We start from the raw sequence: 25610 nt of genomic DNA, 5'->3' as shown, positions 1-25610 counted from the left end.
AGTGCGCATCCCAACAAGTGCCCTCTTATATTAATGCCCATCACCCATTTAGCCCATCCCCCCACCGTCCTCCCCTCCAGCAACCCCCAATTTGTTCTCTGTATTTAAGAGTCTCTTATGGTTAGTCTCCATCTCTGTTTTTATCTCATTTTTCCTTCCCTTCTCCTATGTTCGTTCATCTGTTGTGTTTCTTAAATTCCACGTAGGAGTGAAATCATGTATTTGTCATTCTCTTTACTACGGCTGCTTTTTGTTTTGATGGGCCAGACTTTCCAATGATTGTCATGACATCATTTCATTAATTATAGCATTTATTTACATAGATTTTATTCCATTTTAAATGGAGAGACAAATGCATGTGATATAAGTACTCAGAATATAAAAGATTTAACAACGCATCATAATTTAAATATTCTGCAAGGGTAGAAGGCTTTCAGAGCCCTTGTCCGATCCCCTTGTTTGTCTGTTTATAAGTATTACTGGTCATACAGAACCAGCACAGGCAGCTTATCCAAGTTGTCTAGAAAAAGGCCCTTTCTCCCAGAAAACTGTGAAGCACAGAATTCTCTTTCCTTTTTAAAAATACCTTTCTTGATGTTCATCTTACCCAATCCTTTCCTTCGAGAACTTGCTCTAAGTTCTGTGTCTGGGTTGTGGCTCCCATCCATCTTATTTTAGGGAAAAAATGCTCAAGACCCAGACTTGGCAGAGAGAGGCTCTTAGGCAACCCATCAGCAATTTTGATGTATTGTTCTATGGATGTTCCTTTTACACAATTTAGCCATGACCTGCATGGTCCCGGAGTCCCAAGTACAGATTTAGATCCTGTCTTAGTCAGCTTAGGCTACCACAACAAAATACCATAGACTAGGAGGCCTAAACGTCAGAAATTTATTTTCTCAAGTTTCAGAGACTGAGAACCCAAGATTTAGGTGCAGAGAGATTTGGTTCCTGGTGAGAGCTCCCTTCCTGGCTTAAAGACAGCTGTCTTCTTGCCACAGCCTCAAATGGCAGAAAGAGGAGAGCAATCTTTCTGATACCTCTTCTTATACGGGCACTACTCCCATCCTAAGGACCCTAATCTCATGATCTCATCTAAACCTGATTACCTCCCCCAAAGCCCATCTCCAAATACCATTTCACTGGGGATTAGAGCTTCAATATATGATTTTGGAGAGGGGGACACAACTCGGTCCATTTTTTTAAATTTATTTATTTTGAGAGAGAGGGAAAGAGCGCATGAACAGGGGAGGGGCAGAGAGAGAGAGAGAGAGAGAGAGAGAGAAAGAGAATCCCAGGCAGGCCCCCTGCTGTCAGCACAAAGCCCGATGTGGGGCTCGGTCTCACAAACCACGTGATCGTGACCCGAGCCAAAACCAAGAGTTGGACGCTTAAGACTGGGGAAGAAGCTTGGTTATACTCAGGATCTGTTTACAAACAGGAAGGTTGCTTCCGGGAAGAAGGATCTATTTGTAAACAAGAAGGCTGATGATCTGTTGATTCTTTCAAGTCTCAAGGACAAAGTTTCACGTATTAAAACACCCCCTAAACTTCAAAGCGTGCCTTCTTTTTGTTAATTTTTCCATCAGGTTGTTATACTTCCTGTAGCTAACCTGTTCCCACTCCTCAGGTTTGGGAGGAAGTTAATTCTCAGGTGGTGTTTCCTCCAGCTCGCCGTTGCTGACACCTGTGCAGCCTTCGCGCCCACCTTCTTCATTTATTGCACCCTACGCTTCTTGGCGGGCTTTTCTACTATGACCATCCTGACAAACTCTGTGATGCTCAGTAAGTAAAACCTTCGGATATTGACATTCTCCAAGACTTAACTTTGACTTTGAGATCCCAACTTTGAAGTCAAAATCCTGCTTGTTTGGTTTTTTTTGTTGTTGTTCAGTTGTAGAATGGACAGTGCCTCAATTCCAAGCCATGGGAATAGCAATGATCACCTGCGGTGCTTGCGTAGGACAGATGATCCTGGGTGGACTGGCTTTTGTCATTCGAGACTGGCATACCCTTCAGCTGGTGACTTCTGTACCATTATTTGTCCTTTTTCTTTCCTCAAGGTATAAGCTTTCTTCTTCCCTTTGTCTTAGAGGATACTGGATGCAAGATACATGGAATGAGGACATAAGAATTCTGTTTGATCCTTAGTTAACACTTGAGCACATGCTCTCCTAATAAGTCTCCAGTGTACAGGTCAAGAAGCTGAACACGTAGGGTTGTCAGATAATATCAAGGACACTCCGTTAAATTTGAAATTCAGATAGATAATACATTTGTGTGTGTGTGTCACCTTCCAAATACTGCAGGAAGCATAGCTACGCTAAAAATTATCCATTGTTTATATGAAATTCCTGTTTATTTGTGATTTCTGTGCCTTTATTTACTAACCTGATAAAATACAGGGCATCTCGTTAAAGTAAAATTTCAAGTCAACAAATACTTTTCAGTGTAAGTGTGTCCAAAATATTGCATGGGACATAGTGATACTCAAGAGTTACTCATATTCGCTGTTTATCTAAATTCGGATTTAACAAGGCACGTTATTTTGATTTGCCAAACCTGGTAACATCCCCCTGAATAAGATGGGGGGGGCAATATGACTCCTACTCAATGTTGCCATTAGTGAAAGTGTACTGCGTGGAGAGGTTATCCTTACAGTTTCCTAGTTACAGAATCAGCTGCTTTTCTGTTGGCTGGCACAACAAAACAAGAGGTAGGTATCAGATGGGAGGGTAGAGAGATTTCAGGCCAAAGAATATGTGAAAAATGGGCACATGCGAATTGACTGCACCTGTCTGTCTTCTTTGATCAGATGGCTGATGGAGTCTGCTCGGTGGCTGATTATGACCAACAAGCCCGAGGAGGCCTTAAAGGCACTTAGAAAAGCTGCACTCTGGAACGGAAGGAAGAATGCTGGAGACACCCTAACCATGGAGGTGAATAGGAAAGAGAGTTGGTTATGGGATGTAGGGGAGACACAACCTGACATAGGCACTAGGTGGCGTCCGTGAGGTGAAAAAAGGGCGGGAACACAAGTCTGGCTTGGGGTCTTCTCTCCTCGTTGTCCTGGTTCTCAATGGCTGTCAGCATTGTTTGAGTTAATATAAAGAGAGAGGATCCTGTTGCGGAGAACGAGACATGTATATTTTACTCACCAGGACCAGATAGCTCTTAGTGTTTCTGGTTGTAAAGATTGTGTGTTTGTCTCTATGTTAGAGGAAAAAGTAACAAAGACTAATCCATTTCTTTCCACTAATATTCTGACGGCCTTTGTTCAAGATAGTTAAGATCAGTAGAAGGGAGGCTTAGGGACCATGCAGAATAGAGCATAAGGAGGATCACTTATTTGTTAATTAGGTCATACACTCTTTCATTAATGGTGTATTACTGAGTGCCTCCCTGGGCCACTTCTGTTCTCTCCAGGAAATATGGCATTGGCCACAACAATCCAAATCTCTGCGTTTTGGAGGTTACATTCTACTTATTACAAGTTCCAAGAGCATGACTCAGTGGAAATGCCTCAGAGAAGCCTTTTTTTTTTTTTCACCCTGGGCTTGGAAGGCAGATATTGATGTGGGTCATAAAGTAAACCGTTCATCATGTCACGGACGTATAAATTATTTATCAAAAAATCATAATGTGCTAGGCGCGGTGCTGGATCTTGACCAGCAGTGTGGTTCAGAATTCCATGTTTTAAGGAACTTCAGTATTAATAAGAGAAAAATTAATATTCATTTTTAAATTAACATGGATTATCTCTTCTTAAATTTTTAACTGTACAATACAGTATTGTTAACTCTAAGTACAATGATCTCTAAAACTTTTTCATCTTGCGTGACTGAAACTCTCTACCCATTGAAATGCAGTTTCCCATATCCTTTGTCCCTAGTCCCTGGTCAACCATTCCATTTATTGTCTTAGTATTTTAGTATTTTATATACTTCATATCGGTGGAATCATGCAGTGTTTGTCCTTCTGTGACTGCCTTATTTAACAAAAAGTCCTCAAGACTCATCTATGGTAGTGGCATATAGCAGGATTTCCTTTTTTTATGGATGAATAATATTCTGTTGTGTGTATACACCACATTTTCTTTGTCCATTCATCCACTGATGGTCATTTAGCTTGCTTCCATGGTTTGGCTGCTGTTGCAATGAACATGTGGATGCAAATATCTCTTCTCTGTTTATAATTCTTTGGGATACATAACCGGAAGTGGTGTTGCCAGATCAGATGGTATTTATATTGTTAAATTTCCTGTTGGCAATGATAAGAGAATGGAGAGAAAGCTAATAGAGACAAGGAAAAAATCATCTACCCTTGTTTAATTGAAAAAGGGAAGGCTTAGGGTTTAGACAGTCAAAGAGGAGCAATAAAACATTGCTGGAAACATGTTCAATGCACATCTGAAAGATTTTTCTTTTTCTTTTTTTATTATTTAAAAAAATTTTTTTAACGTTTTATTTATTTTTGAGACAGAGAGAGACAGAGCATGAACGGGGGAGGGGCAGAGAGAGAGGGAGACACAGAATCGGAAGCAGGCTCCAGGCTCTGAGCCATCAGCCCAGAGCCCGACGCGGGGCTTGAACTCACGGACCGCGAGATCGTGACCTGAGCTGAAGTCGGACGCTCAACCGACTGCGCCACCCAGGCACCCCTCTTTTTCTTTTTTTAATGTTTATTTATTTATTTTGAGAGGGGGAGGAGAGGCAGACAGAGGAGAGAACGAATCCCAAGCAGGCTTATATGCTCAGTGCGGGGCCCAAAATGGGGCTTGATCTCATGGCTGTGAGATCATGACTGGAGCTGAAATCGAGAGTCAGACACTTAATCGACTGAGCCACCTAGGTGCCCCGAAGGATTTTTCTTAAAACAACTTTATCGAGGTATGATTAACATACAAAAAGCTGTACGTATTTAATTTATCCAACTTGGTGAATCTGAGAAGCACACATCCAAACATCATTACCACCACCTATGCAATCAACATATCCATCACCTCCTAAAACTTTCTCCTGCCCTTTTTATTCATTACTTTTTGTGATAACACTCAATAATACACCTACTAATAGCAAATTTTCAATATGTAGTATAGTATTATAACTATAGACAGCCGTACTGTGGATCATTAGGACTGATTCACCTTGCGTAACTGGAACTTTGTACTCTTTGACAAATATGTCCCCATTTCCCAAATCCCCCAGCAGCTGGCAAACACCATTCTGTTCTCTGCTTCTTTATTTCCAGTCTTACATCTTAGTCTCTAACCTTTCGTGAATTGATTTTTGTGTACAGGGTAAGATAAGTTTCCAGTTTCATCCTTTTATATGGGAACATCCAGTTTTCCACAACACCATTTATTGATGACACTATCCTGTCCCCACTGTGAATTCTCGACACCGCTGTCCAAGATCACGTGACCGCATATGCTGAGTTTATTGCTATTCCGCTCCATTGGGCTGTACGTCTGTTTTTTAATTTTTTTTTTTTTTTTTAGCGTTTAATTATGTTTGAGACAGAGAGAGACAAAGTATGAATGGGGGAGGGTCAGAGAGAGGGAGACACAGAATCCGAAACAGGCTCCAGGCTCCGAGCTGTCAGCACAGAGCCCGATGTGGGGCGTGAACTCACATACCGCGAGATCATGACCTGGGCCAAAGTCGGCCGCTTAACCGACTGAGCCACCCAGGTGCCCCTGTACGTCTGTTTTTATACCAGTACCGTAGTCTTGGATACGGTGGTTTTGTAATATATTTTGAAATCGGAACATGTGACACCTCCAGCTTTGGTTTCCGTTTAAAACTTCTTTTGATTATTAAGGGCCTTCTGTGTTTCCATATGAATTTCTGGATTTCTTTCTTTATGGAAGAACAGGTGACACACAATGTTACGTTAGTCTCAGGGGTACAACACAGTGAATCAACAACCTTATATATTATGCTATGCTCAACACAAATGTAGCTACTATCTGTCACCATACAACACTATTACACCATTAACTATACTCCCCATGCTGTACTTTTCTACCACATGACTTATTCATTCCACAACTGGAAACCTATACCTCCCACTCCTCGTCATCCAATTTGCTCACCTCCCACCCCTCTGGCAGCCATCAGTCTGTTCTCTATATTTACTAATCTGTTTCTGTTTTTTTTAGTTTGTTTTGCTTTGTTGATCCCACAGATAAGTGAAAACTTGTGGTATTTGTCTTTGTCTGATTTATTTCACTTAGCATAATATCCTCTGGGTCCATTGATGTTGCCACAAATGGTAAGATCTCATTCTTTTTTATGGCTGTATGTGCATATATGTGTATGTATACATATTTATGTATATGTATATATATACATATACATAAATATGTATACATACATATATATTATACACATACCACATCTTCTTTATCCATTCATCTACCAATGGGCATTTGTGTTGTTTCCATATCTTGGCTATCGTAAATAATGTTGTGAGAAATATAGGGGTGCATACGCCGTTTTGAGTTAGTGTTTTTGTTTTCTTTGAGTAAATACCCAGTAGTAGAATTACTGGATCATATGGCATTTCTATTTTTAATTTTTGAGGAACCTCCATGCTGATTTTGGCAGTGGCCACACCAATTTACATTCCCACCAATGGTGTTGTATCCTCTTATTGGATGGTTCCCTTTATCATTAGGCAATGCCCCTCTTTGTCTCTTGTTACCGTCTTTGTTTAAAGTCTAGTTTATCTGACGTAAGTATTGTTACCCCAAATTTTGTTTTTGCTTCCATTTGCATGGAATATGTTTTTCCCCATCCCTTCGCTTTCAGTGTGTCCGCGTCTTTAGGTCTGAAGTGAGTCTCTTGTCAGCAGCATATGGATGGGTCTGATTTTTTGGGTTTTTTTTTTTTTTGTTTTTAATCCATTCTGCCACCCTATGTCTTTTGATTGGAGCATTTAGACCATTTACATTTAAAGTAATTATTGATATATATGTACTTATTGCCATTTTGTTAATTGTTTTCTGGTTGTTTTGTAGCCCTTCTTTGTTCCTTTCTTCTTCTTTTGTCCTCTTTCCTTGTAATTGATGACTCTCTTTAATGTTGTTCTTGGCTTTCTTTCCCTTTATTTTTTGTCTATTATAGGTTTTCTTATCTTTGTTTTCATGAGGTTCATATATAGCATCTCAAGTATACAGTAGTCTATATTAAGTTGATGACTACTTAAGTTTGAACACATTCTAAAAGAACTTCCTCTTTATCCCCTTCTCCACATTTTATGTATATATTGTCATATTTTACATCATTATTTTGTGACTTCCCGAAACTAATTCTTTACATGTAATCGATTTTACTAGTTTTGTCTTTTAACCTTCATACCAGCTTTCTAAGTGATTGCTCTACTACCTCTCCTATAAATTTGCTTTTGTTTATGAAAATGTTTTCCTCTTAGAATTTTCTCACTTCTAATTATGGTCTTTTCTTTGCCACTTAAAGGAGTCTCTTTAGCATTTCTCATAGGGCCAGTTTAGCGGTGATGAACTTTTTAAACTTTTGTTTGTCTGGGAAACTCTTGATCTCTCCTTCAATTGTGAATGATACTCTTGCGGGGTAGAGTATTCTTGGTTGTAGGTTTTTTTTTTTCCCCCTCTCAGCACTTTGAATATGTCACTCCCTTCTGGCATGCAAAGTTGCTGCTGAAAAATCAGCTGATAGTCTTATGGAGTTTCCCTGGCCTCTAACTAGTGGCTTCTCTCTTGCTGCTTTTTTTTTTTTTTTTTTTTTTTTTTTTTTTCTTGCTGCTTTTTAAAATTCTCTCTTTATCTTTAATCTTTGGCATTTTAATTGTCATGTGTTGTGAAGTGGAACTCCTTGGGTTCATCTTTTTGGGGGGCTCTCTGTGCTTCCTAAATTTAGGTGTGTTTTTCTCTGCCCGGGATAGGCAATTTTTCATCTATTGTTTCTCCAAATAAGTTTTCTACCCCTTTCTCTTTCTCTCTTCTTCTAGGATCTCTATAATGTGAATGTTTGTTCCCTTGATGTTATCTAAGAGCTCCCATAACCTATCCTCATTTTTTAAAATGCTTTTTTAGGGGCACCTGGGTGGCACAGTCGGTTAAGCGTCCGACTTCAGCCAGGTCACGATCTCGCGGTCCGTGAGTTCGAGCCCCGCGTGGGGCTCTGGGCTGATGGCTCAGAGCCTGGAGCCTGTTTCCGATTCTGTGTCTCCCTCTCTCTCTGCCCCTCCCCCGTTCATGCTCTGTCTCTCTCTGTCCTAAAAATAAATAAACGTTGAAAAAAATATATTAAAAAAAAAAATAAAATAAAATGCTTTTTTATTTTTGCTCTTCAGCTTGAGTGTTTTCCATTACCCTGTCTTCCAGATCACTGATATGTTCTTCTGCATCCTCTATACTGCTGTTGATTCCCTCTAGTGTCTTTTTCCATTTCAGTTATCGTATTTTTTTTTCTCTGTTTGGTTCTTTCTTATATTTTCTGTCTCCTCATTGAAGTTCTTAGTGAGTTCATCCACTCTTCTTTTCAGTCTGATGAGCATTCTTATGACCATTACTTTGAACTCATCAGATAGATTGCTTATGTCCTTTCCTTTAGTTCTTTGTCTGAGGTTTTGTCTTGGCCTTTCATTTGGAGCATGTTTCCCTGTCTTCTAACTTTGCTTGACTTTTTGTGTTTGTTTTTATGAATTAGCTGGAACAGCCATTTCTCTGAAACTTGAAAGAATCATCTTGTGTATGGTTAGCCCCTGTGTAGACTCTGTGTACCTGGTGCCTTTTGCTGGATGGCTGGCTGGAGCTGTGGCTGGGGATCCTGGGGCACTCCGTGCTAGGGCTGTCCTGGTGGGATGCCTGGAGCTGAAGTGGGCATGGGCCAGGGTGGTCCCACTTTGGTCCTTGGAAGGACAGCTGAAATTGAAGTGAGTGCAAGCTAGGGTATGCTGGGGCACTCTGTACAGGGGACACCGCACCAGGTGGCTGGAGCTGAGGTGGGTGCAGTCCAGGGAGGGTCCAAGGGTACTCCACGCAGGAAGCACCCTTGAAAGTCATCTGGAGCCAAAGTGGTGCAGGCCTGGAGTGTTCCAAGGTGCTTTACACCTGTGTCATGTAGGAGAGACAGCCCGAGCTGTAGTGAGCATTGGCCAGGGGTGTCCTGGTGTGCAGCACACTGGGGCCACCTTGGTAGGATCACTGGAGCTGGTATGGGCTAGGGGCCCAGGGCTCACTGAGGCAGTAAGCTGGCCTAGGCGCCTGGACCCTGCTCCCATCTATGCTATCAAGGTGGAGGGGAAATGTAAACCCTGGCATTCACCAGCACCTCTGACCTGGAGAGTGTTCTAACAGCAACCCTGCCATTTGGCAGAGATGTAGGGCTTAATCTTTTATTTTTAATAAACATAATCTTTTTTTTTTTTTATTTTTTTTTCAACGTTTATTTATTTTTGGGACAGAAAGAGACAGAGCATGAACGGGGGAGGGGCAGAGAGAGAGGGAGACACAGAATCGGAAACAGGCTCCAGGCTCTGAGCCATCAGCCCAGAGCCTGACGCGGGGCTCGAACTCCCGGACCGCGAGATCGTGACCTGGCTGAAGTCGGACGCTTAACCGACTGCGCCACCCAGGCGCCCCAATAAACATAATCTTAATCTTTTATACTTTATTTTAGGTGCTCTTTTCAACTTTGGCCTTTTTTTCCCCCTGAGCCCTAGGGCAGATGAGTCTGTTCATAGTCCTTCAGCACTATCCCTCCTCGCTCCAGTGTGCAGTGTGACCGAGATGGGGGCTCCCTTAGCTACCGTGTCTCCATCTGTCTTGCCATTCTCCGTGTGGTATTTCCATCATTTGTTGTGCAGAAGCTGTTCAGTCAACCCTCAGTTCTTCTTCAGGATCAATTTCTCTAAAAATAGGTATAGATTAGTGTGCCCTGTGGAGGAAAGTGAGTTCAGGGTCTTCCTATGTTGCCACCTTGGACTGGAACTCAGGATTGTTTTCTTCCTTCTCCCCCTCCCCTCCTCCTTCTTCTTTTAAAAACATTTATTTGAGGGCTACCTGGGTGGCTCGGTCGGTTAAGCAACCGACTTCAGCTGGGGTCATGATCTTGCCGCTGGTGGGTTCACGCCCCACATCAGACTCTCTGCTGTCAGTGCAGAGCCTGCTTCGGATCCTCTGTCCCTCTCTCTCTCTCTGCCTCCCATTCTCTCTCTCAAAGATAAACAAACAAACAAATACATACATGCATACATACACAAACATTAAAAATTTTTTAAAAATTTGACACTTCATCATGCAAAGGATTTGATGCAATTTACAACATTCACATATGTGAATCATTTGTGAGGGAAATAGAAATCAAAATTTAAAAAAACATTGAGATTGTAGAAAGAATAACACTAACACATAGACAAAAAAATATGTATATTCTCTAATATATTCTGAATCTGTCCAACCATTTCTCAACTCCATTTTTACTACTGCACTCCAAATCCTTCTTCCCTCTGGCTAGCTTCTCTCCCACCTCCATTGTTGCCCCATTCTCATCCATTATTTAGAAAGAAGCCAGAGGATCCTTCAGAAATGTAAGCCTGATCCTGTTAACCACCTCGCTCCTGCTTAACGGCCTCTACAGACTCCCTCTTGCATTTAGAATTAAAGTCATGTCCTTAAATATGGCTCACTAAGCTTTTTGTGGTCTGGTGCTGACAACCTCCAGTGGCCGTTGTTGATTTTGAGCTGCCCAATATCCATTTGTACTTCCAAATTGCAACCCGGTTTTCTTTTAGGGAATCATCTCTTTCCCGTTGGACACCGTCTGGTGGAACCGTCAGTCAGGTGCCATGTTTTTTTCTAGGCATGGGGCAAGAATTTTTTTTTTTTTTTTTGCAAGCATGTCTTAAGGGCAAGGCCAATTGATGGTCCAAGAATGTGAACGTTGGTGAAAGTTGACATCCAAAGGGCAAGCACCCAGACCTGGCCATTCTTACTACAAGACTCTTCCTGGACTTCCTGCTCCCTAGCACTTTGTAGATTCCCAAATCCTACCTATTTGGAAGCCTTTCCATCAATTCAGGATTGTTTTCTCTATTTCTGTAAGGGATGCCATTAAGATTTTGATAGGGATTGTATTAAATCTGTAGGTTACTTTGGGTACGATGGGTGTTTTTTTTTTCAGTTTACTTATTTATTTTGAGAGAGAAACAGTGTGAATGGGAGATGGACAGAGAGACAGGGAGACAGAGAATCAGAGGCAGGTGCCATACTGCCAGTGCAGAGCCCAACACAGGGCTTGAACTCATGAAACTGCGAGATCATGACCTGAGAGATCATGACCTGAACCACAACCAAGAGTCAGATGCTTACCTGACTGACCCAGCCAAGCACCCCTGGGTGTTTTAATAATATGAACTTTTTCGGGGCGCCTGGGTGGCTCAGTCGGTTAAGCGTCCGACTTCGGCTCAGGTCACGATCTCGCGGTATGTGAGTTCGAGCCCCGCGTCGGGCTCTGTGCTGACTGCTCAGAGCCTGGAACCTGTTTCAGATTCTGTGTCTCCCTCTCTCTCTGACCCTCCCCCGTTCATGCTCTGTCTCTGTCTCAAAAATAAATAAACGTTAAAAAAAAAATAATATGAACTTTTTCAATCCATGAACATGGGATGTATTCCCTTTTTTCCTATGTCTGCTTTAATTTCTTTCTTCAGTGCCTATAATTTTCAGTATACAAGTCTTTTGTTCCCTGGCTAAGTTTATTCCTAAGGACTTTGTTTTTTTTTTAATGTTTTATTTATTTTTGAGAGAGAGAGAGAGAGAGAGTGCATGAGTGGGGGAGGGACAGAGAGAGAGGGAGACACAGAATCCAAAGCAAACTCCAGGCTCTGAGCTGTCAGCACAGAACCGGACGCGAGGCTTGAACTCACGAGTCATGAGATCATGACCTGAGCCGAAATCAAACACTTAACCTAGTGAGCCACCCAGGCACCCCAGGACTTTATTATTTTTGAAGCTATTATAAACAGATGTTTTCTTAATTTCATTTTCAGATAGTTTGTTGCTGGTGTATAGAAATGCAACTGGTTTTTATATTTTGACTTTGTATCCTGAAACTTTACTGAATTCATTTATTAGTTCTAACAGTATTTTGGAGGTGTCTTTAGGGTTTTCTACATATAAGACGATGTCATCCACCAGTGGAGATAATTACTTCTTCCTTTCTGATTTGGGTGCATGTTTCTTTTTCTTACCTAATTGCTCTGGCTAGGACCTCCCAACCTTATGTTGATTTAAAGCGGCATTCTTGTCTAGGAAAAGCTTTCAGTTTTTCACCATTGAGTATAATATGAGCTGTGGGCTTCTCATAGATGGCCTTTAAGGTAAGTTCCTTCAAAACCTTGTTTCTTGAGAGTTGTTGTTGTTTTGTTTTTTTTTTTATCGTGGATGTGTGTTGAATTTTGTCAAATGCTTTTTTACATCTATTGGGGTGACCGTATGATTTTTTTTTAATGTTTATTTATTTTTGAGAGAGAGACAGAGGATCTGAAGCAGTCTCTGTGCTGACAGCAGAGAGCCCGATGCAGAGCCCAAACCCACGATTTATAATATCATGACCTGAGCTGAAGTCAGATGCTTAACTGACTGAGCCACCATGGCGTCCCGAAATGATCATGTGATTTTTAACCTTCATTCTGCTAATGTGGTGTATCACATTTTTAAAATTTGCTTATGTTGAATTATCCTTGCATCCCAGGAATAAATTCCACGGCATCATGGTATGCAGTGTGCTGTTGAAGTTGGTTTACTAATATGTTGCTGATAATTTTTTTTACCTTTGTTCATCAGGGATATTGGCCTGTAGTTTTCTTTTCTTCTGGTGTCTTTGTCTGACTTTGGTATCAGAGTCATACTGCCCTCATGAAACAAATTTGTTAGTGTTTCCTCTTATTCTATTTTTGGAAAAGTTTGAGAGGGATCGGTGTTGATAATTTACATGTTTGTTAGAATTCACCTGTGAAGCTATCTGGTGTTAGGCTTTTATTTCTAGGATACTTTTTATTACTGTTTCAATCTCCTTATTTGTTATCGGTTTCTTCAGGTTTTCTATTCTTCTTGATTCCATTTTGGTAGCTTGTATACTTCCAGGAATTTATCCATTTCTTCTAGGTCATCCACTTTTTGGCATGTGATTTTTTATTATAGTCCCTTATGATCTTTTTTTAATTTCTGTGGCATCAGTTGTGATGTCTCCTCTTTCATTTCTGATTTTATTTGTTTGAGTCTTCTCTCTTTTTTTATGGTCAGTCTAGTTAAAAGTTTGTCAATTTTGTTCATCTTTTTAAAAATTTTTTTTTCAACGTTTATTTATTTTTGGGACAGAGAGAGACAGAGCATGAACGGGCGAGGGGCAGAGAGAGAGGGAGACACAGAATCGGAAACAGGCTCCAGGCTCTGAGCCATCAGCCCAGAGCCCGATGCGGGGCTCGAACTCACGGACCGCGAGATCGTGACCTGGCTGAAGTCGGACGCTCAACCGACTGCGCCACCCAGGCGCCCCTCATCTTTTTTTAAAAGAATCAACTCTCTTATCGATATTTTTATTTTGTTTTTTTCCCCCCCCTAATTCGTGTTTGTGCATTTGAAGAAGGAGTCACCTCCTCCAGTCTTTACAGTCTGGCTTTGGCAGGAAACATAGACCCTCCACCAGTCACCATGGGTGGGATTCTGGGGAGACTAGTGAGCAGGGTTCATCAGCGAGCCTGCTGTCTGGGTCCATGGGTGTGTGGACCATTTGCCAGAATCTGCAGGTGGGTTCACTGCTAGGTTCATGAATAGATAGGTAAGGTTATGGGCTTGATAAAGTCTCTTTGAAATAAAGCAAAGGTGGTATGTGAATACCGAAGAGGGAGACATAACCTGGATCACAGATGTGTAGGAACTCAATGCTACTCGAAGGTAGTTACATTTGAAATGGGTCTTACAGGTTAAGGTAGAACTAGCCAGGTTTAAACCAGGCAGGGATAGGGGCACCTGGGTGGCTCAGTCGGTTAGGCAGCCGACTTCGGCTCAGGTCATGATCTCTCGCAGTCTGTGAGTTCAAAGCCCTGCATCAGGTTCTGTGCTGACTGCTCGGAGCCTGGAGCCTGCTTCGGATTCTGTGTCTCCCTCACTCTCTGCCCCTCCCTCCCTCTCTCTCAAAAATAAATAAATATTATTAAAAAGTTTGCAATTTAGAGGAGTCCAGATGACTGCAGAGGGGCCGAGCCAGAGGTGTGCTGGTAAATGTTTAGCACCTAACATTATAGGAGGAATAAAAAATCCATAGATCTCAAATTTGTGGTGATTGTCAACTTCTATAGTAGGAACACCACCACCATTGTCAGTCAAAGCCACGAGCATCATGGCAACTGCTTCACAAACTATCTAAAAATTTAACAAGGGGCTTTTGTGAATTTGTACCCACTGATTCCAGGACACCAATGGGCAAGACTTCACACAGGAGGCTACTGCATGCTTTCCACCCCAGCGTGGTGTTACGATTGGCACAGGTTTTTTTTTATTTACTAGCAAAGGAAAATCAGAGAAACAGATGCGTTTAAAAAACAAAGACCCAGCGGGCTCTCCGTTTGAATAGAGGCTTCCTCTGCCTTGAATAAGAATTTTTTACCAGGTAGGAGTAGCTCCTTTAGTGCCCACAAATGACCTCGCATTGCCTCCCTCAATTCTTCTGGAAACATCTCTGCTTTCTCACTGAAAATGAATGGCCTTGGTGAAGTAACGTCAGTGTCTCCCAAACTTTTACTCTGATATCGGCTGTGATTTGAGGCCAGCCTTACAGGTACAACAGGCCTCACCTGGCCCAAGTTTAAGGTGTCCTTGGAGCCCATTCCTAGAATGCCCCTGTGACAGTGGCCGGTGGTCCTGGGTTTCTGAGTGTTAGATGCAGGAAGGAGATGCTATCATGACTCTTCTCTTCCAAGAGGGTAAGTCCAGCATTTTGCTGCTTGAGCGAGCTCTGCAACTCGAAGACATTCTTGATCTGGTTGGTCTTCATTTGATGGGGAGGGGGGTGGGTATTTCTCCCAAGTCCCTTCCTCATGGAATTCTTCCAGTGGACTTCATGGTATTGCTTTATTTTTTTAAAGTTTATTTTGAGAGGGAGAGAGAGAGAGAATGAGCAAACGGGGAAGGGGCAGAGAGAGAGAATCCCAAGCAGGTTCTGAGCTGTCCGTGCAAAGCCCGATGCCAGGCTTGAACTCACGAACCCATGAGATCGTGACCTGAGCCAAAATCAAGGTTCGGTCACTCAACCGACGGAGCCGCCCAGGTGCCCCAGTATTGTTTCATGTGTAAAAGTGAGATGAGAATTAAGTTGATAGTTTCTGACTATTTAAGAAATAATTAAGTATCCGAGGTGTGTGGGGTAGAATTCCATATGCATGTTTGCAACCTCACATATGGCTAGAAAATCCTCATGAGGGGCGCCTGGGTGGCTCCGTCAGCTGAGCGTCCGACTTCAGCTCAGGTCATGATCTCACGGTTGGTGGGTTTGAGCCCCGTGCTGGGCTCTGTGCCGACAGCGCAGAGCCTGGAGCCTGTTCCGGATTCTGTGTCTCCCTCTCCCTCTGTGCCCCTCCCCTGCTCACACTCTGTCTCTGTCTCAAAAATACATAAACATTAAAAAAATTTTTTCTAAAGAAAAGAAAATCCTCATGAAAAGGGTGCTATTATCTTTCTTCACCTATTTCTTCTCGTTCTCCTCCTCCTCCTCCTCCATTTTCCTGATGACAGGGACATTGGGGTTTAGAAATATTCAATCACCTTGGGCACGGTATATACCCAGCATGTTGCAGGACCATTAAATAACTCCAAATTATCACCAGCTCAGGTATAAATTATTCTACACCAAGACCCCACCCTGGTTTCATCCTCAAGTTTAATTCTAGGCATCTCATTCGCGGAGACACAATAGTCCAGGATTTCCCTCAAAAAGACTTAAAAAAAATTTTTTTTTCAATGTTTATTGATTTTTGAGAGACAGAGACAGAGGGTGAGTGGGGGAGGGTCAAAGAGAGGAGACACAGCATCCGAAGCAGGCTCCAGGCTCTGAGCTGTCAGCACAGAGCCTGACGTGGGGCTCGAACACACGAACCATGAGATCGTGACCTGAGCTGAGGTTGGAACTCAACAGACTGAGCCACCCAGGGGCCACTCAAAAAGACTTGAAGAACCAGAATAAAGATTCTCAGGAAATGCCATTGTTCCCGAGGTAAACAGTTTCTCTGCAAGGACAGCCGGGAATCCAGCTTACCTCCCAAGGCTTTCGTGCCCATTTAGCATAAATGGAGCTTTGGACCTTAATCCAAGTGACTTGCATTTGATTCCCTTTCTGGTCTGAATATCTAACAGACTCATCCATTTTCATGCCCTGCAGCCCACTCAGATCTAGTGCTTAAAAAGTCCTTGTTGTGGGGCGCCTGGGTGGCTCCCTCGGTTAAGCAACTGACTTCGGCTCAGGTCATGATCTCACGGTTCGTGGGTTCAAGCACCACGTCGGGCTGTGTGCCGATGGCTCAGCGCCTGGAGCCTTCTTCAGATTCTGTGTCTCCCTCTCTCTCTGCCCCTCCCCCTCCTCGTGCTCTGTCTCTCTTGTGTCTCAAAAATAAATAAACGTTTGAAACAAATTTTTTTTTTTAAAAAAGTCCTTGTTGCTACATAATTATCCTAAAGCTCCTTTCACTCCTGAATTCACCTTTCACATGCAAGGACATCGTTGGTGTCTCTATCTCCTACTAAATATAATAGCAAATGGCCTAGCTTATCCTCCGTGAGGGGCCTCCTGGTGCCTACATTTTGTGACAACTGAACAGTTTCTTGTTGCCATCGTTCTTAAAGGTCTTGAGATCCAGCATGCAAGAGGAGCTAGAGGCAGCACAGAAAAAAATTTCTCTGCGTGATATATTCTGCACGCCTACACTGCGCAGAAGGATCTGTTTGATGTCCTTTGTGAGGTGGGTTTCACGTTGTGCATGAAGAATATTCAAGTGGTGGAGACGTGAATCTATTCCTGTCAAAGGGTACAACCCGTTGCGGGGACAGATTTTGAGATAAAACATGAGGATGCTATAAAGATAGCTGCATTTTTAGGGGCACCTGTGTGGCCCAGTTGGTTAAGCATCTGATTCTTGGTTTCGGCCGGGGTCATGATCTCACAGTAGTGGGATCGAGCCCCATGTCGGGCTCTGCAATGATGACGTGGAGCCTGCTTGGGATTCTCCCTCCCTCTCTCTCTGCCCTTCCCCACCCCCCCCCACTCTCTCTCTCTCTCTCTCTCTCTCTCTCTCTCTCAAATAAATAAACATTAAAAAAAAAGATAATTGCATCTTTTCGTTAAGGAAAGACTGACCCAGAGCTAATTGTACAATGAGTTTTATTTATTACATCACCTGCAAGGCTCATCAGCTGGGAACTGAGGCTGTGAACTTCAATCACAGTAAAGACTTTGGCTTGATGTTTCTTCACTTGTTCTTTCCCATTTTAATTGAGATAAAACTATAAACAGTGAAGTGCACAAACGTATACTGTTCGATGAATATTTACATATGCGTACATGCAACAATCGCCCAAATGAGGATATAGAAAAAGAAATCTAAAACCCTAGAAAGCCTCATTACGTATTCTTAATAACTGTACCCTCACCCACCAAAAAAGGGTAACAATTATGACCTCCATCATCATGCAGTATTTTATGACAGTCTTTAAATCATTACCATGTAGAATATTCTATAAAACAGACCGTGCCTTTTTACCACCAACCACTGGCTGCCTGTCTGACAATATTTACGATTGTCATTTGTAGAATAAGGTCGAAACCTCATGACGTCTATCTTTTTCTTCGGTTCCACAGGTTTGCAGTCTACATGTCTTTTTATGGCCTGATTCTCCACATCCAGCAGATTGGAAGCAATGTTTTCCTGTCCCAGGTTCTCTTTGGCCTAGTCAACATCCCATCCAGTTATATCGCGGTTTTGGCACTGAATTATATAGGCCGTCGAATATGCCAGATGATTTTCTTTTCCTTCCTTGGAATCTCCATTCTGATCACCACATTTCTGCCCAAAGGTGAGAAAAGAAGAAAGGAAAGAGCTCAGGGACTCAGGGACCGTGCTCACACGAGGAAAGGGAGGATATGTTTCTAATGATCCCCTAAAACCAATCTGAGGATTTAGGACAGATTCTACCATTAACGTGGTGGCTGGGAAAGAGTCAAAGGTCAGTACACGTTGGCTCGGACATATGGCTATCCTCATCACATGTGAGAAGTATCTGGTAATTGGTACCATTTCTTCCTACAAGTTTCTCTAGGAGAGCAGTGGACCACTTGCCCTTTGGCTATGACCAATCACGCTTGTAATTCTAAATGATGGTATTGTGTCCATTATATATAATTGTGTCCCATATGAGGACACAATTTACCATCACTTCCTCTGCCTGGTTGCTTTCTGGTTACTACAGCTTCAGTGACAATTTACTCCCTGATGTCTAGTCTTGTATTAGGTCACCATCACTGCCGTCCTGGTGTTGGGAACTTTTTGACTTCAAGGAAATCAAAGTATCTTGCCTTCAGGTGGAGAAGTATACCATAGGAATAAGCAGTTAAGGAGTTAAAGCCTCTCTTAGAATCAATTTCGCTAAATGAAATGATCATATGTAATGAATAGGGGAACCCAGGTGGTCTCCACGCTTCAACTCCCAGCAAAGTTGTGCACTTTACAGGATCCCAAATGGACAGCTGTGCCCTGATCCTGGATGTCGGCAATGATACATGTTTGCTGCTGGACTACACAGCTTACTCCAATGTTATATAACGGTTTCATGAAATTTTTTAAAATTATCAAATACAAAACTGAACCCTGAAATTTTCTTCCAGAGGTCTCCAAAGTCCAACTATTTTTTCCCTAATACGGATCTTTATTCTTAAATCTTCAAATATTACTCTAGATCAGGATGCCTGGGTGGCTCAGTCGGTTAACTGTCCGACTTCGGCTCAGGTCATGATCTCACGGTTGGTGAGTTCGAGCCCCGCGTCAGGCTCTGTGCTGACAGCTCAGAGCCTGGTGCCTGCTTCGGATTCTGTGTCACCCTCTCTCTCTTCCCCTCCCCTGCTTATGCTGTGTCTCTCACTCTCACAAATAAATACACATTAAAAAAGATTTTAAGGGGCGCCTGGGTGGCGCAGTCGGTTAAGCGTCCGACTTCAGCCAGGTCACGATCTCCCGGTCCGTGAGTTCGAGCCCCGCGTCAGGCTCTGGGCTGGTGGCTCAGAGCCTGGAGCCTGTTTCCGATTCTGTGTCTCCCTCTCTCTCTGCCCCTCCCCCGTTCATGCTCTGTCTCTCTCTGTCCCAAAAATAAATAAACGTTGAAAAAAAAATTAAAAAAAAAAAGATTTTAACACATAGCACTCTAGATCGAGTTCCACTCCAGCTTATCCATACCATAAAACTCCTGTTCTTCTTTTTTTTTTTTAATGTTTATTTGTTTTTGAGAGAGAGACAGAAAGAGAGTGAGTGAGAGGGGGAGGGCAGTGGGAGAGGGAGACACAGAATCCAAAGGAGGTTCCAGGCTCTTGAGCTGTCTGTACAGAGCTTGACACGGGGCGCGAACCCACGAACCATGAGATCATGACCTGAGCCGAAGTCAGACGCTTAACCGACCGAGCCACCCAGGTGCCCTGAAACTCCTGTTCCTTTATTATTCTACTGCAGTACTAGCCCTACGTCAATATTGCGTACCCAGGGCTTAAACTTCTCAAGGATGTGGATAAGTTTCACATCCTTCAGTAATTATTCATATCACAGTCCTACTTTGTACATGCAAGGCAGAGGGAGACACTGGGCAGAATTAATGAAAGCAAACTCACGTTCCCCTCTCCATCTTTGGCAAATCTCTGCCATGTAAGAGAGAGGTAATGAAAATAACTCAGGTCTTTTCATCTCTGTTGAAGTTGTAACATACAGATCGGTCACATTTCTCAGCTACTGGTCACTAGACGTTCTCTGCCCTGTGCGCTTTCCCTGCGATGCGTCTAACACATGCGAATATTCTAATTGTGTCTTTTTCATTTATCACTTGGTGGATGGTGGTTCCTTTGGCTCTAATTTTCTTCCCGAGTCTCACTGGTCTTCCTCTCCAGAAATGCAGACCCTGCGTCTTTCTCTGTCATCCCTGGGAGTCGGAGTTTCTGCAGCAGCTGTTGTGAGTTCTTCTATCCATGGAAACGAACTAATGCCTACCATAATCAGGTACAAATCTCATGGAAGGTCCCGTAGGGGCAACACAGACCATTCCCAGCTAGTGAACATTTATAGCAGGAAGAAAACTGAGTCATTATCCAAAGCATCAGTTATTTTTTTTTTAAGTTTTTTTCAACGTTTATTTATTTTTGGGACAGAGAGAGACAGAGCATGAACAGGGGAGGGGCAGAGAGAGAGGGAGACACAGAATCGGAAACAGGCTCCAGGCTCCGAGCCATCAGCCCAGAGCCTGACGCGGGGCTCGAACCCACGGACCGCAAGATCGTGACCTGGCTGAAGTCGGACACTTAACCGACTGCGCCACCCAGGCGCCCCTAAAGCATCAGTTATAATAGCATTGGCAGTAACAAAAATTGCAGCCGGAAATTATTAAAATCTGCTTTGGCAAGGCACCGTGTTAAGTTTTTTTAACATATCCCTCACCTAATCTATTGAACCACGAAATCCACTGAACTACGGCTAAGAGTAGTTTCTAAATAATGAAAATCTGTCCTAATGGCACTTGAAAAAAGTTGCCAGCAAATGACAGAGCATATTTGAAATGTAAGAGTATATTGTCAACCTTCATGTATCTAAGCACTGTTGTGGTATCTCCCATAATCAAAGCAAAATAATAAATCGCAAATTACATGTGTGGATTTATACCAAATTATTTTTGTATTGTTTGCACCCCAAGGGCAACTGTCACAGGAATCCTGGGGATTGCTGCTTATATTGGGGCAGCGCTGTCTCCCCTCTTGATGATCCTAACTGTGTATTCTCCCCACCTGCCCTGGATCACGTATGGAATCTTCTCCATCCTCGCTGGTCTTATTGTCTCACTCCTTCCTGAAACCAGGAATCAACCTCTGCCTGACTCCATCCAGGATGTGGAAAAGCAGTGAGTAAACCCCCTGGCTGTCCCTGAGGGGAGCTGTGTGCTCTAGGTCTGTAGTGAGGAAGGCAAGCCATCATTCAGGGTCACTGTCCCCAGGGAAAGATTTACGAACATTTCTTTTTTAAGTAAGCCAAATGCCCAATGTGGGACTTGAACTCATGACCCCAAGATCGAGAGTTGCCTGCTCATACTGACTGAGCCAGCCAGCTGCCCCTCCCAGGGAAAGATTTAGACCTGGACTGTTCCATGTGGCCAGTGCCTCTGGTTTAGCTATAGCCTCATCATTGCTGCCACCAACCTCAGACTCCCCCATGGCTCCCTAGATCAGTAGGTTTAGACAGCCTGCATCAGTAGGCTTAGTGGTTGCAGGGGCCAACATTAGGTGACCTTGTGTGACATACACACGCCTGAAGGCATTTCACAGGCATGCACACATCCAAACACCAGACTCTCATCCCTCAGACCCTGGCAGCCCCCAGCCCGGGGAGTGCAGTCAGCTCCCCGGGGCTGCCGGTTCCTGTAGGCCTGAGGACTGTCCTGGCCACTGAAGAAACCTGAGCGAGATCAGGGAGAGGACCTGAGCCCCTCCCACAGACGACAAGACATCTCAGAGAAGTCCTGTTATGTGGTCTGTGACATTCAGACCATCTGGGTCCACTAGGAATGAGCCTGTTAAGAAAAGAAGGAAAGTAGTAAACCTAGGTATTTTTAAGTGATCAATAATTGGAGAGGATTTTAAAACTTTGCATACTGCCCTTGCCTTTTCCAAATCCCTTTGGCGTCCGGATCCCCTGTCGTCCAAAAGTGAGAATCAAAACTACCAAAGCTGCCCTCCCAGATCCTGCCCCGGAAACTTGGTCTTCAAAAGATTTACTCAAACCCTTGGGGCAGGGATCACGGATTTTATCAAAACTGGTGGGTCAAGAATCAGCTTGCTCTGGAGAATGCAGGACATGTACGCTGACTTGAGGTCTTCTCACTTTTGTGCTTGTTTGTCGGTCTCATTGTGTTTTTACCAGGAGAAAAGCCTCAAGAAAAGTAAAGCAGGAAGATCCCTTCATGAAAGTGACACAGTTTTAAGGAATTCCAGGAAATAACTGCTACTCAAAGAGTAAGATAGGAGAAGGAAAATCAGGACCGTTCCCAGAAATTGGAAAAGTTTGTGAAATAAAATAAAAAGATAGAATGGAATAACAGATCCCATTTACAATTGCAGGACTAAGTAACTATGGATAAAATATCTACAATCAATCAAAATAAGAAGTTTGAGAAAAGTCGTAATACTTTTGAAAAAAGATTTTATTATCCAAGTCTAGTTGACATACGTTATATTAATTTCAGGTACACCACATAGTGATACCGTTCTGTATATTAAAAGTAATAATATTTTTAAGGGAATCATAGTAAAATATATGTAAAATTGTAGACCTCCAGCATGTTTCTGGATAGAAAGATGGGATAGTACTAAAGACACTGATTCTTGATCCAAAACCAGACAAAGACCCCACTAAAAAGGAGAACGACAGACCAAGATCCCTGATGAACATGGATGCAAAAATTCTCAACAAGATACTAGCCAGCCGGATCCAATAATACATTAAAAGAATTATTCACCACGATTAAGTGGGATTTATACCTGGGATGCAGGGCTGGTTCAATATCCACAAATGAATCAATGTGATACATCACATCAATAAAAGAAAGGACAAGAACCACGTGGTCCTCTCGATAGATGCAGGGAAAGCATTTGACAAAATACAGCATCCTGTCTTGACGAAAACCCTCAAGAAAGTAGGGGTAGAAGGATCATACCTCAAGATCATAAAAACCATCTACGAGAGACCCACTGCTAGTATTATCCTCAATGGGGAAAAACTGAGAGCTTTCTCCCTAAAGTCAGGAACATGACAGGGATGCCCTCTCTTGGCACTGTTATTCAACATAGTGTTGGAAGTCCTAGCCTCAGCAATCAGACAACACAAAGAAGTAAAAGGCATCCAAATCGGCCGGGAGGAAGTCAAACTTTCGTTCCTCGCGGATGACGTGACACTCTATGAAAAACCCAAAAAAATCCACCAAAGACTGCTAGAACTGATCCATGAATTCAGCAAAGTCGTAGGAAATAAAATGAATACACAGAAATTGGTTGCATTCCTAGACACCAATAATGAAGCAACAGAAAGAGAAATCAAGGACTCAGTCTTTGACAAAGCAGGAAAGAATATCCCATGGAAAAAAGACAGTCTCTTCAGCCAGTGGTGTCGGGAAAACTGGACAGCGGCACGCAGAAGAATGAATCTGGACCCCTTTCCTACACCAGACACAAAAATAAACTCAAAATGGTTGAAAAACCTAAACATAAGACAGGAAACCATCAAAATCCTCGAGGAGAAAGCAGGCAAAAACCTCTTTGACCCTGGCCGCAGCAACTTCTTACTCAACGCGTCTCTGGAGGCAAGGGAAACAAAAGCAAAAATGAACTATTGGGAACCCCATCAAAATAAAAAGCTTCTGCACAGTGAAGGAAACATTCAGCAAAACTAAAAGGTAACCATCAGAATGGGAGAAGATATTTGCAAATGACATATCAGTTAAAGGGTTCGTACCCAAAGTCTATAAAGAACTTCTCAAACTCAACACCCAAAAAACAAATAATCCAGTGAAGAAATGGGCAAAAGACATGAATCGACACTTCTTCAAAGAAGACATCCAGATGGTTAACAGACACGTGAAAAAATACCCAACGTCACTCAACATCAGGGAAATACAAATCAAAAGCACAATGAGATACCACCTCACACCTGTCAGAATGGCTAACAGGAACAACTCAGGCAACAACAGATGTTGGCAAAGATGAGGCGAAAGAGAAACCCTTTTGCACTGCTGATGGGAATGCAAACTGGTGCGGCCATTCTGGAAAACAGTATGGAGCTTCCTCAGAAAATGAAAAATAGAACTACCCTACGACCCAGCAATTGTACTGCTAGGTATTTATCCAAGGGATGCAGGTGTGCTGTTTCAAAGAGGCACACGCACCCCCATGTTTATAGCAGCACAATCGACAATAGCCAAAGTATGGAAAGAGCCCAAATGTCCATCGACGGAAGAATGGATAAAGAAGATGTGGCATACACATAGAATGGAGTATTACTGGGCGACCAAAAAGAATGAAATCTCACCGTTGGCAACAACGTGGATGGAACTAGAGGCTATTATGCTAAACCAAATAAGTCAGTCAGAGAAAGGCAAATATCATATGACTTCACTCATATGTGGAACTTAAGGTACAAAACAGATGGACATAAGGGAAGGGAAGCAAATATAATATAAAAACAGGGAGGGGGACAGACCCTAAGACTCTTAAATATAGAGAACAAATGAGCATTATGGAGGGGCTGTGGCTGGGGTGGTGGGCTAAATGGGCAAGAGTCACTGAGGAAGACACTTGGGACAAGCACTGGGTGTTATATGTAGGGGATGAATCACGGGATTCTACTCCTGAAATCATTATCGCACAACATGCTAACTAACTTGGAGGTAAATTAAAAAAAAAAAAAAAAAAAGACATTGCTTCTGCTTCAATTAATGGTAGAGTAGTTGATGGAGTAATTGCCATGGAAAACTCCATTCTTTTGGAACAGCTCAGGAAAGAGTTCCAAGGGTAACTGCAAATTAATACTAGACAAGCTGATTCAGGAAAATGAGGCTCATAGAGGGAGGGTGGGGCAGGTTTGGGGGGCAGCGTTTGCCAGAATGAGATGCAAGTGTCTAAACACCAACAGCAGATGCATTTGCAAATCAAAAGAAGACCACGGGGTGCCTGGGTGGCTCAGCCCCTTACTCAGTTCAGGCCATGACCTCACAGTTCTTGAGTTCGAGGCCCCGCATTGGGCTCTTGTGGTGTCAGCACAGAGCCTGCTTCAGATCCTCTGTCCCGCTCTCTCTCTGTCCCTCCTGCACTCGCTCTCTCTCTCAAAAAATAAACTTTAAAAAGAAAAATGAAAAGAAGTCCAGAACGATATGGTAGCATGTGTAATACTTAAAACTTGATGATTTGGGCATCGTAAATCACTAGTAGAAATCAATGATTACATAAGTGCCATTAACTCTATAAATAAATGCTTAATAATTTCATTTTATTCTCTAAGCCAAAAAAATATATTCCATGCAATTAAAAAGATAAGTGGAGGGGGAGCCTGGGTGGCTCAGTCAGTTAAGCCTCTGACTTCGGTTCAGGTCATGATCTCACAGTTTGTGAGTTCGAGCCCCGCACTGGGCTCTGTGCTGACAGCTCGGAGCCTGGACCCTACCTCGGATTCTGTGTTTCCCTCTCTCGCTGCTCCTCCCCTGCTCATGCTCTGTCTCTCTCTCTCTCAAAAATAAATGAACATTAAAAAAATTAAAAATAAAGATTTTAAATAAAAATTAAAAATAA

General features: G+C 42.8%; 1 protein-coding gene across 1 annotated transcript in view; it reads left to right on the top strand.

Annotated features, from left to right (window-relative positions):
* The window catches only part of LOC125146645 (solute carrier family 22 member 9-like), a 35892-nt gene extending 13637 nt beyond the window's left edge, over nucleotides 1–22255 (top strand). Inside the window, exons 3-10 of the mRNA XM_047823349.1 lie at nucleotides 1631–1785; nucleotides 1895–2063; nucleotides 2816–2939; nucleotides 16880–16995; nucleotides 17892–18106; nucleotides 20178–20286; nucleotides 20975–21178; nucleotides 22195–22255. Coding sequence (XP_047679305.1) covers nucleotides 1631–1785; nucleotides 1895–2063; nucleotides 2816–2939; nucleotides 16880–16995; nucleotides 17892–18106; nucleotides 20178–20286; nucleotides 20975–21178; nucleotides 22195–22255 — 1153 coding nt within the window. The remainder of the gene's footprint in view (nucleotides 1–1630; nucleotides 1786–1894; nucleotides 2064–2815; nucleotides 2940–16879; nucleotides 16996–17891; nucleotides 18107–20177; nucleotides 20287–20974; nucleotides 21179–22194) is intronic.
* The last annotated feature ends 3355 nt before the right edge of the window (nucleotides 22256–25610 follow it).

Source organism: Prionailurus viverrinus, chromosome D1 (assembly GCF_022837055.1).
Source record: "Prionailurus viverrinus isolate Anna chromosome D1, UM_Priviv_1.0, whole genome shotgun sequence".
NCBI classification, from domain to species: domain Eukaryota; kingdom Metazoa; phylum Chordata; class Mammalia; order Carnivora; family Felidae; genus Prionailurus; species Prionailurus viverrinus.
Note: the sequence above shows the minus strand (reverse complement) of the source record. Positions and strands in the feature narration are given on the sequence as shown.